Here is a 19388-nt window from a genome sequence, read left to right as displayed (position 1 = left end):
CCACATTGGAAGAACAGAGTCAGCTAGGAAGCATCACCTTAGAGAACATGGTTTGTATCCTTCCTCATGAATGGGACTAGCTCCATAAACAGAGACATTTAAAAACCCAGTCCAAACGAAGTGCTCAATGAATGTTTCTGTATTTATCAGAAGTAAGACTTGGGATGTCATTTGGGTATTCTGCAAACAGAACATCAATCACCATGTTCCTCTTTGGTTACAGAATCTATGAAGATGTTTCCCAGCAGGTTCTTGGGGGCTGTGCCTCCAATTGTTGCTCTTCTTTTGAATAAATCATATCACCATAAGGTCTCCGGAAATACACTGATAATTCAGGGGTGAAAGAAATGCATTTTGAAGGCCTGAATTATCTGAATAATGAACAAATCTCCACGTCTAATTGAACTCAGCCTGAGCATAGACTCAGACTTGAAGCAAACTTGGTAAAGCATTTCCAGTAGAACTCAGGCAGGCCAGATGTTTTGGAAGCAGAATCGCGGTCATTATGCACATGCCAGCTCCTCCTCACTCCACCCGGGGCCAAGACCCTTTCAGCAGCGCGAGGCCTGTTTAACATATGACTTTGGCCGCCTTACCGCATGGCATCCCAGCACCCATGCAAGCATTTCAGTGATTTTAAACAAGCTCCACTAACAAGGACGATTACGTGGATGCCAAAGAAACAAGTGGGGAGAGCACATTCATCATGAGATATAAACCTCTGTCTGCATTTCCTAAAATGATCTCAGGGTGGGAGATACATAGGGATTTACAACTTTGGGTTAAATGCAGGACACATGGGTTCTATCCCTGGGTCAGGAAGATCCCCTGGAGAAGGAAATGGCAACCCACTTCAGTATTCTTGCCTGGAAAATCCCATGGACAGAGGAGGCTAGTGGGCTACAACCCATGGGGTCGCAGAGACAGACACTACTGAGTGACTAACACTTTCTTTCTACACTTCACATGAGACAATGAGCACAACTTATTCAAACACTGTAACATAAATCCCAAAGCCTGAGTTGACATGGTCCTGCGGTAAATTAATGGTAGTGCCAGTTTTTACTACTTTTCTGAGGTGGAGGTTGGGTGTGATATGTGATGTGTGTGTGTGTGTGTGTGTGTGTGTGTGTTTAGAAGGAGGGAGATGAAGGAAGCTGTTAGGGTGGGCCACCACCCTCCACATCCCCATACCTGACATAACAAGTGTTTCCCCCTCATACATTAGAAATTCATCCAGATTAAGTGCTTCATTTAAAACCAAATGCACTCTGGGAAAAAACCTGAGTCCTTTACACCTTTTAATGCACCACTCTGCTTTTACAGAAAGGTGTCCTTCCCCCTTAATTAAAAGGATGCTCGTTTTCTTTGGGGAATTAGATGGGTGAACTCTCAACACAGAGTATTTCCATGAAGAGAAGATCTGGGTAGGAGAAAACAGTAAGATTTCAGCAAAGAGAGAAGAGGATAACGGTAAGTGCCTGATGTGTGGGGATATGGCAGGACCAGTTAAGGAAAGACACGTCAAAAATAAAATCAGGGAGTCCCAGTGACACGCTTTGCTTTCTTTAAATTTTGTTTGGGTTTGGCAACAGTTCCACACATGCAATATAGTTTTATCTCTCCTGACATGGATGTAATAAATTGTGAATACCTGGTCTAAAGTCATCCTTCTACAGATTGGCATGTATCAATATGTGTCTATAGGTGTGTGTATCTATCTGTATATATTAAAATATATATATATATAATGTATCTGGACCAACAGATATTTTTGATCCCTTTTTCCCTACTGGAATACAAAGAGAGTTCTCAACTCATACTGTAATATGTATTTCTTGCCTTGTGAATGCAGTGAGAACGCCCATATTTGTGCTGGGTCTTGCCTGGAAAATCCCATGGACGCAGGAGCCTGGTGGACTGCAGTCCACCGGGTCGCACAGAGTCGGACACGACTGAGCAACTTCACCTTCACTTTTCACTTTCATGCATTGGAGAAGGAAATGGCAACCCACTCCAGTGTTCTTGCCTGGAGAATCCCAGGGACGGGGGAGCCTGGTGGGCTGCTGTCTGTGGGGTCGCACAGTGTCAGACACAACTGAAGCGACTTAGCAGCAGCAGCAACAGCCATGTTTTAACACATGGTGTGCTTCAGTAAATGTCAAGCTTAAAAACAGAAGTAGACGAAGTAGTAGGTCTGGCCAATTACATTGTGATCTGAAATCACTAGTGATTTATTAGTTGCTATTAGCTAACCAACTGATCTCTATTTGATCTGTGTATTTATTAGTTATAAGTATTAAGCCAGCATGTATTGTTCTACTACAGGAACTTTTTCAGCCTCTGCCTTGCTTTTTATATGAAAATACAATAAAATAATTTGAGTTGTGATTACTTTAAAAAAAAATAAATCCTGCAGCTGGAATTACATTTCACACTGAAATTCAACCTTGAAAGGAACAGAAATAGGAAACTAATGCAAAAAGTGCAAAAATTTCCATATTCAGGTTAATGTTTAGCAACAGAAAAGAATAACTTTTGTTTATCTCTGAAAACAGCTTTCTTTATCTAAACAAATGACTAGAATAAGATTAAGAAAAACCTGTTTTGGTTTTTTAGATACACACACATATTCCAATTTCCTTTCGCACAATGACTTTTATGCAAATAGGCACCACACAATCTCCTGACCTCTTTTACCATCACACCCGGACAATGACAGTTCAATAATTGAAATGGTACATATCGGGTATATTTGATTTTAAATTGCAAAGTTGGACTCAGGCCTATTGAAATGAAAATGCTTATGATTCTTTGTTAATTCCAAACTCATCAGATTATTATATTTCCTACCAGTTTAAAAAAAAAAAGGCAAGTGAAGCTAATTATACCATTTTTTATTTCCTTGCCATATACATTGCCCGACGTGTGTTTTTTTCTTTTTTTGCATTCTTTTCTGTGACCCTCCCCTGCACCTTGATTTTAGTTCTTAACCTGGATTCTTTCATCCATAACATGGATAATGAGAAAACTCCAAAAATGTTCCTTGGGGGACTGTTACTCTAAAAGTTACGTAGGACTAAATCCCACGTGTCTTCCTTTGCTCACCATGGAGACAGGAGATTCATTCACTGCCCTCAGCCAATTTGAAATCCAAATATGAAAACAGCCTTATGGAATTCAGACAGATGATTCTCCTTCACAACTAGCAGATGCAAGAAGAAGAAAAAAAGACTAGTATAATTAAGCTTTTAACTTTGATCCAGTGAAACTGTGAACACCTCATTTAAAAATATATATAAAAGCAGCTGAAGCACAGGTGTGGCAAGCACATTTGCACACCCAGCACAGGATGGCAGTCAACCAATCAGCTGGCCAGAAAAGTTTCAGCCATTCTAAGGCAAGAATAAGGTAAACTGTAATTCTGAAATATTATCAGAGTCTCGTTTGTTCTCAGTTGGAATGTGGAGTGCTCAGTGGTTTTCGCTACATCTTTCTACTGGACACTTTAGAAAAGGATTGGGATCACTTAAGGGCTAGACTAAATTGCAGTGCATTTTTTAATGAGGATTGGAAGTAGTTTCTTTAATACATTTCTCAATTTATGCATTAGTCCATTATTCATCTTACAAATATTTATTGAGGACTCATTATGTGAATATCAATTGACAGAAATTTGTAGAGGATGCAAAGGCGTGAAATTAGAAAAATATAATCAAATCTAATAAAGTAGTTAGCTGAGAACACTGTTTTGGCATTATACAGATATAGATACGCACACACAGGGGCTTTCCTGGTGGCTCAGATGGTAAACAATCTGCCTGCAATGCAGAAGACCTGGGTTTGATTCCTGGGTTGGGAAGATCCTCCAAAGAAGGGAATGGCAACCCACTTCAGTATTCTTGCCTGGAGAATCCCATGGACAGAGGAGCCTGGTGGGCTACAGTCCAGGTTGTCACAAAGAGTCGAACACAAACGAGTGACTAACACTTTGGCTTCATACATTCAGTACTTATTAGCCTCACTTTAAATATACTTTCAGACATTAAAAGAGAAGATTAAGTGCAATCTACAGTTTCAATTTATTGCTTAAATTTCTTAGCCCAATTTTGCTTCATCATTAAAATTTTTGGAGGAAAAATAAGATCAAAATTTGAATAGTGCCTAATGTTTCAGAGAAGTTTGCTTGAAGAAATGAGCAAGCTTGTCTTCACAATAACAAAATTCCTTTACAAAAAAATCCTAAGGAAAAGAATACTGCCAAAAAAACGAATGCAGCTTTGTTTGTTTTTGCAGTCATCATTAGCAATAGACATAAAGGTATTCCTTTTTTTTTTTTTGGAGCCCATATGGAAAGATCATCAACACATTCTGCCTCTGGGTTCTTTGCCAAAATACCATAACCCACAAGCCTTCTACCTTAAACATGAAAGGAAAGGTGTTGTTCTGGTCAAATAAAGAAATAATTTTTACTAGCATACGTCTAATGTTAAAGCTGCTTAAATCCTGCCAAATACATTAAAACAACATCTGTAAAACAGATTTTCATTAAATTGATCAGGTTAAAGTTAAGCAGCTAGGCAGATGATGCTTTTAAGCTACCCCTTAACCTTTAACCTCTAACCTCCTTAAACTGGAATAAGGACACACACTTCTTTGAGGTAAGACTGCTTCAGGTTGACCATGCAAGAGGTAAAGTGGCCCATTCAAATTGCCCTGACACATCCCCACATTTGGGAGTGTTATGAATCAATATGCTGTCAATGAGAAGAACTGTTTTTCTCCCAGCCATGTATTTATCTGTCTTTTCACTGCTACTTGTCACTTTCCCTTAAAGTCTGAATAATTCACAATGCAAAATGATGTAAATTAAACTCCTAATGAAAATGAATTTTATATAGGCAATTATTGTCTAGTCATTAGCTCAGACACTGTTTTAAGTCCAATTTTAATATTTTCGCCGTATTATAAACCATCATTTTTTCCAGGCCTAGGCTAATTTGTTAGGGTCTCATTTAAAAGCAATTAATGTTACTTATAGAGCAATTTTATTTTGCCTACACAGGCTGACCAAGCTTGCTAATATCCTCATTACTGCTCTTGAAAATCCTCTGGATCTGATGCACAGTTTCTGTGAATCAGTTTAGAAACTGCATTCTCAACACATTGCTACTCTGGAGGGATTTTTTCTAGTGACTGCTAGAATGAATAAATGCTCTTTGAAGGCTGATGCAAAATAATAGAGTCCAGCTGCCCAATACTGAGTTTCAATGGCTCCAATATTTATCTCTTTAATCTTTTTAATTCAAGGTAAGCTTGTTCAAAGTGTGTTTTTGTTTCCTGACCATTTGGAGACACTACCCCACAAGGACACTTAGGTATTTAAGAGATAAGTAAATAAAGAAGATAGTGGGGAGAGTTAATTTGTATATGACATAACATTTTGAAGGTAAGAGTATATATATAGCCAGGCTTCCCAGGTGGTTCAGTGGTAAAGGATCTGCCTGCCAGTGTGCAGGAGACACAGGGTCAATCCTGATCCAGGAAGACCACATATAATGCAGAGCAAGTAAGCCTGTGAACCTCAGCTATTGAGCCTGTGCTCTAGAGCCTGGGAGCCACACTACTGAAGTCTCAGCACTCTAGAGCCTGTATTCCACAAGAGAAACCACTGCAACGAGAAGCCTGAGCACCGCAACTAGAGAGTAGTCCCACTCACTGCAACTAGAAAAAAAGCCCACACAGCAATGAAGATTAAGCACAGCCAAAAGTGAAATAAATATAAATTTAAAAAAAAAGTACACATAGCCTTTGGTTCTGGTATCTCAAGCTCTCTCTGCTTTGAGAACCTATTCATAAGCAAGTTCTATCTCATCTGGTTGTTATACAATCAAAGACAAAATCCAGCCCTCTCTGAAAGGGAACTTCAAGGGTAACCCTGGCACCTAGCAAATTGCTCTGCAGACAGTGAGGGTGGTCAGTCCATATTCATGGATAAACTTAACACACACATACACACATGTAAATAATTGTCCAGCAATGAGACTAAATAGCCTTTCCTGAGAAAATCAACAAGAATACTCTTTCTTTAGCTTCCCACATGAGATTAATAAAGCAAAAAAATTTGTACATTTATATCTTCTATTCACAACATGTTAATTTAAAGTGTTAGAGTTGTGTGAATATAAGCACAGTTCATGAATATTCTATATAGCTCCCAGGGTTGAGATCTATTATTTATACAAAGTTAATGTGTTTTTTTTTCCTCCCAGGTATTCTAAAAGTTTTAATAGATAAGGTATCAACAGAAGAAAAGTTGACAATTGAACGGCTGTCAGCTGTTGCTGTAAAAGCGATGAATTATAATCATTCTATTCTGTTTTCAATACCATCAACTTAGAAGTTTTCCATCTTATGTGAGGGCCTGCACTCCCCTCAAACTGTGTAACCCAAATCTAATGCTTTCGCTATTGATCCATGGACCACCAACATCAGAGGCACAATGTTACAAATTCTCACACCACGGCTTTGGGTTTTCACACTCAGTACGTCAATCCAGCATTTGAACTTCAAGAAACAGCCCAAACAAATAGTGGCAGGCCAACCCAAATAAATAATGCCTGGACCTGCCCCAGATAGCCACATTCTGCTCTTTTTGTGGCCTGTTTATAGTTTGAAAGCATATTTGAAGAGTCGCAGGTATTATAATCGCCGGGTGACTCCTGATAGTATAGTTATCACTGATTTCTAGTATAAATCAATAGATAACACTCGCAAAATGGATTTTGCAATCATATTAGAGCTTGTTACAGTGACTAATGGTTTGCAATATTTTCTGAATTTTAATATCCTCTGGACAAAAGAAGTTTTTAATAAGTTACCAAGTTATTCATCATAGAAATGAATCTGTTCCCACTGTACATGATCCAAGACAATCAGGCCAATCCAGTAAACAAACTGCAGAAAATAAATTAACCAGTAATTAGGGTTCAGAAGAAGTCAAGTCAAGGTATGTGACAAATGAGATTCAACACTTGGACATATTCATTACATCTACAAAGCTTTTGCCCCTATAAAAGTGTTATTTGCCATTTAATGAACACTTTTACCTGTGCCACACCCATAAGGGGACGGGATAAAACCATTACTAACTTGGCAAGTCAGGCAAAATAACAACAGAGTTAAGCAGAAGACTTTCAGCTGATCCTAAGGGAGGGTGTCTTTTTACTCAGTACCACCAGAAACTTACAGGAAAACACACACACACACACACACACATAATGTTTGGATCATCCTTGTTTGTCACCAAACAAAAGATGATGCATTCACAAGGCAGTGCTGTTTCTGTCCTCTGCTCCCTGAAACCATTCATACTTAGCCGAGAGTGGTGCTGTGCTGTTGTTTTTAATCAATCAATAAAAGAGGTTTAAAGTATTATTTTATAGGTGGAAACACTCAGAAAAGTGATGTTATTTCAGGGCAACCAGTAAAGTGATCAATCCCACCGAGACAGGTGTAAAAGGGACATACAGCAAATCCTTTAAATAAGTTCTCCAATTCCATCTATTTCAATAGACTCTGCATTTAGTAACGTGAAGCAGAGACTGTGGCTCTTGCCCTTCTATTGTTTTTTTTCCCTCTCTCCTTTTTCCTTAACTTGCAGATCTGCGCTCCAAGCTCCGAAACAGTTAATTCCCTGCTCCACTCTGTGCCAAGAGAAATGGCTGTCACTGCTTACCTTGTAGAGCTTCAGGGCCGCCTCGTGCCTGTGATTGGTGGTGTGCAAGCGTAATTTGTCCACGCTGTTGGTGTAGTAGTCACAGGCATTGCACTTGAGGTGAACGGGGTTGCCAATGGCAATGCACTTCAGCCTCCATTCATTACTTTTGCCCCCTTCTTTAATGTGAGCCACCAGTTGATATTTCTGCATATGTTTATCAGTCTTGCAGTGAAGCTGGAAGTTGGCTTTGAGCTGAGTGTTGTAGTTACAGAGCTTGCACTGGTAGAGATCTCCAATTACAGCCCTCCATTCCTCTTCAGGGAGAGAGCGCTCGCTGCTCACATGCACGCTTAGGGCCTCCAGGCTGTCAGAGGTGAATTTGTTGCAAACAGCACACTGGAATAGCTTCAGCGCTGGGTCACTGATATAAGGTGACAGCTCTCCTGCAGTAAGGAGGGACAGGTCATCACCTATTAGCTGACCACTGGCAAGCCGGATTTCAGGCGGCAGCTCATTATTTACTACAGGAAAAAAAAAAATTAAAAGGAAAAATAGAGACTGGAAAACACAGCGCGCACAAAGGAATCTGTAAAATAAAGTCTTGACAAGGAATGTGCTTTCTCTAGAGCTTAAACTATAAAAAGCCATAATAGGATTGAATCAGGATCAATTACAATCATCCCTTTCAACTTCTAAATTCCCTCATCAGATAGCTTTAATTACTCCTACTGGGCATGATGTCATTCTGAAATTTGTATTTTCGAGGGCAGGAAAGTGGATCAATACCATAACAAAACAGTCACGTGCTTGCAATTTAAGCGCCCAGCTAAACTTACACAAGCGCTAATTGTTATTTCGCAATTTGTCGAAAAGCTTGATGAGATTTGGCTAATACTGTATGCGTGCCTGTAATCTACTGCCAAATGTCTGGGATAAGGTAATGGTATTACTGTTCCTTTAATTATCTTCAATCACAGACACGAAAATCTTTTTTCAAAAATATTTCATGAAAAATAATGGCATACCATTCAGAAGCTCAAGTTTGATATCTTAGGGCATAATTGAAGCTATAAACCTAGGAAGCTATAGCTCAGGATGCCAGGCAATTAATGCCAATTAGTATTTATTCATCAGCCTATTGCAGGCAGACAAAGTTTGCTAACTTCTTTTCTGCTCTCCTGGATCCCTCAACTCCTTCCTCTCTCAAGTTAATTCAGGTTTGAAGCGAGACACAAATGGTTTGATTATCCAGCTTAAAGGGGAAGTCCCTTCCAGTAAACTGTCCCCAATTTGTCGGCACTCACCACTTTATCGGGGTGCATCACGTCAAATAAAAAATGTGATGAGAAACTAACAGCAGTGCAGAAAAGCAGTAAATACTGACCAAGTCCCGGGGCCAGAGCGGCCGCCGTGGCAGGGTCCAGCTGGAATGGATTGAGCATCAGCTGTGGGTCACCAGGGTTCTCCAACTTCATCCCCGTCAGGCCTATGTTCTGGGCCAGGTAGTACTGATACAGCTCGGCCTCGGCAGGGGCGAGGCCCAGGTGCAGGTTATGCTGGATCTGCTTCATGTTCTGTTGTAGAAGCATCATGTTGTGCATGTGCTTCTCACTGGTCATGTGAATCCGCAGGTTCCGCGCCACGTTGGTCTCGTAATCACACACCTCGCAGCGCCAGGTGGGTTTCTGCTTAGGTTTGGATGGAGAGGGGGTCCCACAGCCACCGAGGCTGCTGTTGGGGGCTGGGGCCGAGTGGCCAAACACCTGCTCCCCGGTGCCGTTTTGGAGATTCTGCACGTTGTTCAGGTGCTTGTCCGACTGCATATGAATACTGAGGTTGCCTTTGGTAGTGGTAGAGTAGTTACAAACCTCACAACGGAAGGGTTTATAGCCACATGTGTAGCTCTCGCCCCGGGCGAGCCTGGGGTGAGGCTGTCCAGTCTTACAATAAACACAGGAGCCTCCTGGCTCGGGGTGTTTCTCCTTCATGTGGGCTTCCAGGGTCTGCTGATACTTGTAGTGCCAGTTACATTTGGGACACTTGAGGGTTTTGCATGAGTTCCTTGAGTGCATCATAGTCATATGACCCCCAAGAGACCGCGAGGACCCCAAAACCGTGTCGCACTTGGGACACTCGATGCCACTGCCTGGTGAGCCATCTCCTCCGGGCCCGGGGGTACCCGGGGCACTCGGGGTGAAGCCATGCTGGTGAGGTGCAGCCGAGCTGTCTTCATCCCCCCGGGCCATCTCGCTCAGGTGAGTGGCCGTGGCACCCTCTTTACTGGCGCTGGCTTCTGCCAAGTCCTTGCCACTGATCCCATAGCTGCCTGACACACCCCCACCAGCCCTGAAGGCGGCAGCCTGTTTTTTCTTTTCTGGGTCATCAGAGACAGTGGCCGAGGAGGACGAGGGGCCCTTTTCAATGAATTTTAGCACACTGGATGATAAAGGAGAAATGCTTTGGTTTAAGAGAGGGAAATCTTTGTTACCGATACTATCGGTGAGTTCCCCTAATACTTCCTCGTCGTCAAGTTCATTGGAGTATGCATCCTCTTCGTCCTCATCTCCTGCCTCGGTGGGCTCGCTCTTGACTGGGCACTCCCCGTTGGGGTGTAAAGCGTTGCTCTCTTTTGGCCTTTCACAGTTGTTCTCTTGGTCTTTGCTCTCTGACATCTTGCTAGACTCAGACGATGAGTGGCTGAGGGAGACGGAGGTAATTGGGGTGTTCACTACTAAACTAGACAGCCCCCCCAGAGTCACTTCAGCCTTTGGCATTTGGGTGATCCCCAGCGGCTGCTCAGCGGAGCCGGGGGTACTCGGGCTCCCCTTCAAGAAGGCAAAGCCAGCCGGCAAAGAGTCACCATTTTCAACATGAAAAGCGCTCCATAAACCGCGGAAGGTTGGGTCGGGTCCTATGAGGTTTGTAGTAGAAAAATGGGGATAAACAGAAGTGGATTTTTTTGGTTCCAGAAAGCTTATAAGAGGTTCTTTGTCTTTGCCAATCCCCTGTATTATGGCCGAGACGCATTTGTTACTAAGGAGTTTCTGCTCCTCCTCGTTAAGGGTCATCCGATGGTCATGCACAGCATGGGTTACAAATGACCTGATATAACCGAAAGACAACTTGCACAAGAAACACATTAAAACAGGTTTCCTTTTCCCATCGCTAACACAACCATCGAATTTGGACAAGTCCACATTATTGGGGACATCTTTGGACACACAGGAGTTTTTGGCTGAGCCATCACTGGTTAGATAGTCTTTCTCTCTCTTGTGTCGGAGATCGTAGACACGGAAACTGTGCAACACAGGACCAACTCCTGCTAGTGCTGAGGTATTTGGGAAAGCCTGATCGGCTGTAAATGGTTTCCCGAGGGATGAAGCGATATGAAAAGTGTTGATGATCTGTGGGTAGAACGACAGAGGCGCAGAAGCAGACTGATCACCCTTCTCTCCGGCAGATGCCAGGGAGTCCAGGAACATCGCTGTAGAAAAGAGTTTGCTGTTTGCTCCACTCTGTGCATTCTGCCCACTTTCTTTGGAGTCCTCGATTATATAAGCTGACCCATCAGGCTGGTAAACGATCTCCCCTGTGAGATTTTCCACGTCACTATCCTCTAACTCGCTGATCTCGCTCTCGTTGTCATCCTTCAGGACGGGAAGGCGGGCATTCGGGCAGTGGTGTTCCATGTATTTTTGTAAACTGGGAAAAGAGGTGGCACATTCGTTGCACGGGATCTCCTTGGCTGAGGTAACCTGAGTGGCAGCTGCATTCTCGACACTGAAACCCAGCAAGACTTCACTTTTGCGCTCATCCGTTTTCAGGTTGTCATCTGTGGAGCTGTTTGCCCTGTCAGGCTCCATTCCTGCAACTTTCTCTGGCACCTCATTATCAAGTTGTGCCGTTCCACATAGCTTTGATGTGCTCTGCCCATTTTCCTGCCTTGAGATAGGAGGGGAGTCACAGGTTTCCATGGCAATTGCTACATGGGGATCTCATTTCATCCAGCCTGTCAGGGACCTGGATAAAAAATAAGGTGAGAGGAGCCATTTTTATTAAATAATGACACAGCTCACTAATAGCCCATCACTAATTTACAGCTGCTGTAAACTTGACTATCTAAAAAGGTGAGGGGGAAAACTTAAAACCAGTGTACCTATCTATCACAGACAGACTTTGTATAAATGTAGCAAAATAATGTAGATAGCTATCACAGACATGCCTACACATCCAGAGTGTTTTTGAAATCACTCTGAGCATTCATCACAAATCTAAAATTCGTATCAGTAAGCTGTATATTTTTTTCATTCCTGTTTTCTGAAAACGGATATAATATACGTAAAAGCTTTAAAACCCCCTTTACTTTAATAGAAATGTAAATGGCTTTCATAGACGACAGCGGGAATAAAAGGGCAACACAAATAACTTGTAATTTAAAATTTACCTTTTACTTTATCAGGCAGTGAGTAGAAGTGGGGGGTAGAGGAAAGGGGGGGGGGCGTGGGTATAAGGGTGGGAGGGAGACCAACCATAAAGGAACCTTAAAATTAGAAATATTACAGTCACAGGCGGCACGGACCAAACTCTTCTCTGGTTTTCATTTTGCCAGTAAATCAGCTTACTACAAATCTTCCTTGTGTGAAAGCTCTCAGCAGGTATCTGGCTGGCCCTGATTAAGCACCAATCACAATTCTCTCCCACACTTCGGTCACCTCAATGGGCACCAGAACAGAAATTAATATTTACTGCAACCAGTCCTCCTATCCTAGGGGACAATCGTATTCACTCTGCTTTTTTAATTTTTTTCCCCACTGCAATATGTAATGAACACCGTTCCAGATACCATTTTGATGTTATCAATCCTGGTTGAGTCGCCCATCTTTCAACCAAGGCCTCAATCAACATCTCCCTTGGCTTAACAAATCATATGCAAGCACATCTGATGAAATTACTTCCATCATTTTTTTTTTTGGTTAGTTTTTTTTTTCCAGGCAAGCATCTTTGACTGTAAACTCCCTTTGTTGAGACCAAGAAGCACTTGGTCTCATAAAAGCCGTATCAATTTCGGGTAGCAGGGGAAGGTACCAAGAGAAAGGTAGGGAAACGGTAAAACTGCATTCCCCTTCTGTGTGTGAGTGTGTATGTGTATGCTCACTTGTGTGTGTACCTGCAAACCTCAGCTACTGGCATAGCAGCCTGATTAGGGCTGACATGTCTCTGAGTCCCTGCACATCTCTCCATTTGCAGAATGATGGCACTGTACGCAAGAGTTGAGTGGTCTGAAAGTTTAGTGCTTCTTTTCAGTCTGCGGCATAGGCACTGCCTTGATTTTATCAAAAAGGTAAGCCATCTTCTTTCAAATCTCAAAACTAAAGGGACCCAGAACCTCAAGGCAAATAGCCCTCTTACATAGATGTATCAATACTTTCAGGTATGCTGATGATTTCTGAAATGAGGAAGGCGGACATGACTATATGCATGCATGCATGATAAGTCACTTTGGTTGTGTCCAACTCTTTATGACCCTATGGACTGTAGCCGGCCAGGCTCCTCTGACATGGCTATACTGCATTAGTTATTATACTGGGGACGATGGACACACAGTGATTCACTATGGACTTCCCTCCCACCCCTATAGTCTATTACATAGACTTTGCAGGGGCAGAGAACTAAGAAGCAAACAAAACCCTGGGCTCACCAATATTACTAAGCATTTTAGAAATTCCTTTTTAAAAGTTCTTCTAGAAGAAAGACATTATTGGAGGTCAGTGGCATATTAAGTATGAAGAATAACTTCTTAATACTCTCTTTACTGTAATCAAATTTCATCTTGCCAGCTAAATCAGAAAGGAAGTGATCAGTTTCAAATACATCAAAAGAGCTGCACAGATTGAAAATGAAATCAAAATTCATTTTGGTATCTAAGATGGTTAAAATGACATTCTAATTGCACACGAATCAAACATCACAAAGTGTGGTGTGTAATTTTAATTACTGAGGTGCTCCAGGTTAATTATCTTCATGGCATGCATGCAGCTTTTAAAATCCTCTGAAATAATCTGATAAATCACCATAAGCATGAAAAACTAATAATTCTCTAATTAGTCCACAAACATTCATATTTACCTTTGCATTTACCAAATCTGCACCATGTATAAACACTGAAGGTAGCCAAAATGTCTAAAATAAAGTCCCATGCCAGACTAAAAGAAATGAGGAAGGCAGGGAGAAACGAGGTTTGGAGGGGAAGCAAGGTGATAACACTAAACTAATGATCCTAGATAAAAATATCAAGTTCTAGGACTCAAAGTAGCTTTTTTTTTCTTTCTTTCCTATGATGACTTAGGCAGATATGTGGAAGATTATTCACCTTAATTACAATAGTGAGAAAAGTTCTCAAATACTTTACAGCTTTATAAAGGAGTTTCTGAGCTATTATTATTTAATTCCTGTTTTACCTATACCCTACCTACAACAGTTCTCAGCTGACAAAAACACTTACTAAAATTATGACACACATGCTAAATGCACCTCAAATAAGTCGTATGTAACGCACAGTTAATAATTTTGTCCAGATGCCAAATGGACTCTGCAATGTCTCATCAGTGTCTCACTATATGAAGTATTAATAGATCCTACCTTTTTATATCTTCATGGGATCAGGAGTAACTATCAAAAATGACTTTATTGATATGAGACAAAAATTATGAAAACTATACTACAGAATCAATCACAGGACAAAGCCATGTGGTAGGACATACTCTGTTACAGCACTCCCACATAACTTTACACAAATTGCTTATCCAGTTCTTCTCATAAACTACACATTAATCAGAAACTAGTACATCTTCTCTACAATCAAAATAGTAAGTATTCTCCACAAATTTACATTTCATTCCAAAAGCAACAGTAACAAAACTATCTGAATTGTTAGAGCTAGTAGTAGATGACCTGATTTTTACATTTGTAGTTATATACTATGACCATGGTGGTGTTTACCAGCATATTTTGATGGAATCACTTTAGTTTGTGCAGTTAAAAAGTTGTTTAGATCAATATGTACCATGACACTAGAGATGATGCTAAGTGATTTCACTGTCACCAGCGTCAGACAAGATCTTTCTTTTAACAACGTGACCTATTTAGGAAATTTACACTAAAATGTATAAGTCCCAGTTAAAAGACCACGAAGACAACCATCTAACTTATACCAGAGTATTCATTCCAAAATAACTTTATAACATGTAGATGCACTATAAAAGTTGCTTCACCTGTTTAACTGTTACCTATTTAGTCTTCACCAATTACTATTCTCTACTACCAAACATTCTATTAAAAAAAAAAAAAAAATCACCCAAGTCCTCAAGAAATCTCAAAGAGAAAACCTGATACAATTTTAATGCTAAATTCAGAACAATACATACTAGCTGGTCTGCTTAGAATACATGTACACAGTTTTGGGTATTCTCAGCAATTCACAAGATCAGTGACTTTGATCACGTAAATCCCTTTTTTGGAACTAATGGACAATATGCAGAAAGGAACTTTTATGGCTCATTCTGCCTTACTGTCGTCCTGCAGTCACTTCTGCCTAAACTCTGCTCTGCTAAATGACCAAACCCACCTATGAGGAGCCTTGCTAATGAAAGAGGGTGCTTTTTGAACAATAGACAAAATTCCTTTGCATTCAGAAGACAGGGCTCCCATTAGAACCCAAAATCGGAGAGGCCAGTTTTACCTCTGTTTTTTAATTGAGATTGTCTCAGCCCTCCTTGGTGACACAGTGAGACAGTGTTTGTGAAATGATTAAAAAGAACGTGATCTGATCAAGAGGACAGAATAATGGGAAAGGAATGCTAGGTTAGCCACTCGGCAAAGTGCTGGGAAAGAAGACAGACCACTGTGCCCTTTTGCCTATTGTTTTTATTCTCATCCGCTCTTTGCCATGTCGTGATACTTTGAGTCTTTATTTCATTTTGAACGGGTTAAAAGTTGGTCACGTAAAAGGGAATTTGGTAACAAGTCACAAATCCTAAAAATGTGTATATATATATAAAATAAATAAAAATCCTTGAATTATATCAAGTTTCCAAAAGGTCATCACTGTCTCTGCTGTGGCCTTTTCCCCATTCCAAATCCTCTATCAATATGTCATAGTGAGTTAGCCAAAGACAAAAGAGAGGCGCAGTGTGAAAACGGCACATATATCTAATGCTGACAAAGCAATGAATAGACCTTCACAAGTATAATTATACTTGTTTATTTGTTGCCACGTACAGAGAGCTGATGAAAAAAATCCATCAAAGTGGTATTATGCAGACACCAAGAGCTTCTTTTCTTTGCTCGCTAAAGCCACATTGAAGCTTAAATTCCTTATTGTTAAATTCAGAAGAAAGAAAAAAAAAAGATTTTTGGCTGGATTTTTTTCTTTTTTGCATCATTTGCTGACAGATCTTTTGTGTCTTGGGCTGTATTAGCTCACACTGCTACCTCATTTTTACCCATGTTGGAATTCATAATTACAAACTACTGTACAGAAGCTTTTAGAAGGGTGTGGTGTGCTGACCAAGATGAGAGAGTAGTGAAATTGGCCTTTTCTCACAGTCTGGCTTTTGATATATCAAAAACACAGGTAAAGTACCTGTGTAGAAGCATCAGTTACATCAGAATGCATCTTTGATCTCAGTCTTTTAAGTCAGTTGCTGGTGCTTTTCTTTACTCAGCTTTCCTGCAATTTGCTTATTTTTGGATCTGTTTAGTATTTCATAAAAGACTGCATAACTTCTTTCCCATTTCAGTATTAAGAACATTAGCAAGAAGGGAGGCAAATGCAAGGATGTCAAAGGATTGAAAATATTAAGTAAAAAGATTTCAAACCTAACTCTTAAGGGGCCATTATGTTCCAATAGACACTAAATCACATAACTTAACAAAAGCACATTTTTAGAGGTGGGGGAGGGGCAAATAAGCTTTTTTTTGTTATTGTTTTTTCTTGCAGGATAGAAATATATCAAAGTAAAAGCAATCTGCATAGTTAATGTTTGTGAGCTTTACAATTTAAAACAGAAAAGCTGTAATTTTTCTTTGCTGGCAATCTGGAAACACTCTGGAGTTAATTACAGCTGATTCGGAGTGAACCACACAAACAAAGACCAGTCTATGTCCAGACAATTATACTGCATTAACCAGCTTAGAGCTTCCTGCTGATGTTTCAGGGCTCTTCTGTTACACACTTCTACCTTCCCAGCACGAGAGAAAATGCTTCTGCAAGAAGGAATTAATGAACAGAACTGCAAAAGAATGTGTGACGACCTCTCCTGACACGGCAAAAACTTTCCACCCATGTCACGACAAAGGGGAGAAGGTAATTAAGTTTGAATAGAAGGATGTAACCAAATATAGTAAGCACCTAAGCCAGGCAGAGTTTTAAAGAGGGAAAGTTGACAAAGACAAACATGAGTGTGTAAGTCAACGGAGTCCCTGTTTTCCTCTTTCTTCTCATTAAAGCCTAAATTAACTATTCAACACAGATTTATTTCCTTCTCATAAACAGGACTCTTAGAACTGATATTTCTGTCTCTTGTTTTTTCTTTTTATTTCTCTTCCTATCTTCCCCGCCTCATCTTCTGTCATTCTCTCTCTCATCTCTAAACCTCTATGGACTTTATATGACAATCACAAATCATTAAATACATGTGTTGGAGAACTAAAGAGGAAAAGTACCCCTTGCCAATGGTTCTGATAGTTCTTAATTTGATTAGTTGTGGGAAATAGGAATTTTCCTCAGTTTTCTTCATGACTTTAATCAAACTCCAGCTACTTTCCTTAGAGAGAAATCAATAATCTCTCCTTAACCAAATTACACCATTATATGACTCATTTTATTTGTTTGCTTCAGGAAAATTTCATAATCAGTGAGCAAGATGGACCTAATACTTTAGCTATCCTCTGTAAACAAACTTTGGTCCTTTTAACCAATCTAGTTGATTTCTAATTTTCTTATTCATTCTAATTGAAAATGAATAGTTAGCATTGGTGTGAGACAAGGACATGAACTGTAATTATGTTCAGTGCCTCTTTCTGATTCTTCTTTGATACTGTTTTGCTAGTATTCCAGCTGACATTGGGGCTTTGTAGTGATTGCTTCATTAAAGGGTAAGGATGTCCTAATCAGCTAAAGCATTACTAGAAAGCTGTTGTTTGCCAATACTGTGAGAATATACTGACTTTTCTTTTTGCTTTCTTTATAGAAGAGAAAGTTACCTCTGAATGCCATCACCCAGCCATATACTTAAGTATTAATCATCTTCCTTTTGTCTTATCTATGCAAAGTTGGATTAGAGTTAAATGATTCTATGAGCCTTTTTTCTTCCCTAAATAAATATTAATCTACAAATCAATCAATGAGTGTTATATTAAAACACATATAAATATACTCTCTGGAAATACTAAAAGGTTATGTAAATTATAATCAGTTTTACAAAGCATCTCAATAATGGACAGAATCATTTTCCCCTCTCAAGTCTCTCTTCCTCAATCCCAACTATAATTGAACTTTCAAGTAAATAAAACTTTGAAATGGAAAGTTTAAACATGGAACCATTTAGTTTTCCTTGGGAAAACATGTACTGGATCAATTAGTTTTAGAAATTTATAAATAATATTTGCCAAGTTTTGTATATGTTTATGTTTCTAGTCTTTAAAATGTAATAGACTAATCTCTCTGGCATACACCCAATTTAAGTGTTTAATTGATGATGCTTTTACATTGTCACATAGGGACATTTAAAATTTTTATCTTAATTGGTTTCATTAAGGTAATTATAACTATAGAATATCTGACTTCAGATTTACCAGACTAGTGAAAGCAATTCCACAATACATTTTTCTCATATACAATGTGAAGACAATATATCCGTATATATACATGCATTTTTTTTCTTCTTTGTCTATTAAGATACAAAATTCATTATTAAATACTGACAACTAAATATTTAAAGGAGAAAACAACTGCTTAGTTATTTGCATTTCATGATTCCCACCAATATGATCTCATAACCAACATAACACCAGTGTAATAGTGTAAGCACAATCTTTTTTTGAAAAATGTCATTCCTTGCAGGCTAAACCTACCATAATTATCTTCATAAAATTAATCACAAGTCAGGTATTCCAGCAAACATTCCTATTCCCTGAGCAGTGGTTTCAATGATTTCACATGATTTCAAAATAGTTTTAATGAAGAAAGTTATATGCGTAATTTCTTAAATCACTACCAGTGCCTCTTACTATCCAAGACTCTTAATCTATCAAATACAAGTCTCTTTTTATATCCCATGTAGATATTTTAAATCATGTTATATTAAAAACCACACTAAGGCTAACATAATAGAGAACCTAAGTGGAATACCAGGTTTCTTCTGGATGAAATATTGGCAAATATATGTTTGATCACTCAGATTGGTTGGTTATTTTATTTCTATTATGAACAGCCTTTTGTTTGCTTTCTGTGTATGTGTGTGGGGTGTTTTTCTTCTTTTTTGGCCTGAAAGTTAATTTGACTGCTGTCCATAAGTGAAGTGAGCAATTCAGTAATTAACTTTTGTGTTTTAAATGTATGAACTTTAATTAGATTTCATTATAAACAAACAAATGTCAGCCATAATTA

At 39.6% G+C, this 19388-nt stretch overlaps 1 protein-coding gene and 1 long non-coding RNA gene across 7 annotated transcripts in view; one reads left to right on the top strand and one right to left on the bottom strand.

Moving 5' to 3' along the window:
- ZFHX4 (zinc finger homeobox 4) overlaps positions 1 to 11694 on the bottom strand; it is a 182317-nt gene extending 170623 nt beyond the window's left edge. For 2 of the 4 annotated variants that reach the window (XM_055546319.1, XM_055546321.1), the window contains exons 1-2: positions 9105 to 11694; positions 7739 to 8241 (exon numbers count right to left, since the gene is read on the bottom strand). In XM_055546319.1, coding sequence (XP_055402294.1) covers positions 7739 to 8241; positions 9105 to 11694 — 3093 coding nt within the window. The remainder of the gene's footprint in view (positions 1 to 7738; positions 8242 to 9104) is intronic. The other 2 variants (XM_055546322.1, XM_055546323.1) reach the window with 1 other exon arrangement.
- Positions 9260 to 18104, top strand: LOC129626831 (uncharacterized). Of its 3 annotated transcripts, none has more exons than XR_008702230.1 (6): positions 9260 to 9397; positions 11181 to 11295; positions 11545 to 11756; positions 12968 to 13061; positions 16968 to 17084; positions 17971 to 18104. It is a non-coding gene; the product is annotated as an uncharacterized LOC129626831 (long non-coding RNA). The 3 variants fall into 3 exon arrangements; XR_008702231.1 differs by having other exon boundaries at positions 16936 to 17084; XR_008702232.1 differs by lacking the exon at positions 11545 to 11756.
- Positions 18105 to 19388: the final 1284 nt, after the last annotated feature.

The sequence above is a fragment of the Bubalus kerabau genome, chromosome 14 (assembly GCF_029407905.1).
Source record: "Bubalus kerabau isolate K-KA32 ecotype Philippines breed swamp buffalo chromosome 14, PCC_UOA_SB_1v2, whole genome shotgun sequence".
Taxonomy (NCBI): domain Eukaryota; kingdom Metazoa; phylum Chordata; class Mammalia; order Artiodactyla; family Bovidae; genus Bubalus; species Bubalus kerabau.
The sequence above is the reverse complement of the archived record's forward strand: the minus strand, read 5'-3'. Positions and strand labels throughout refer to the sequence as shown.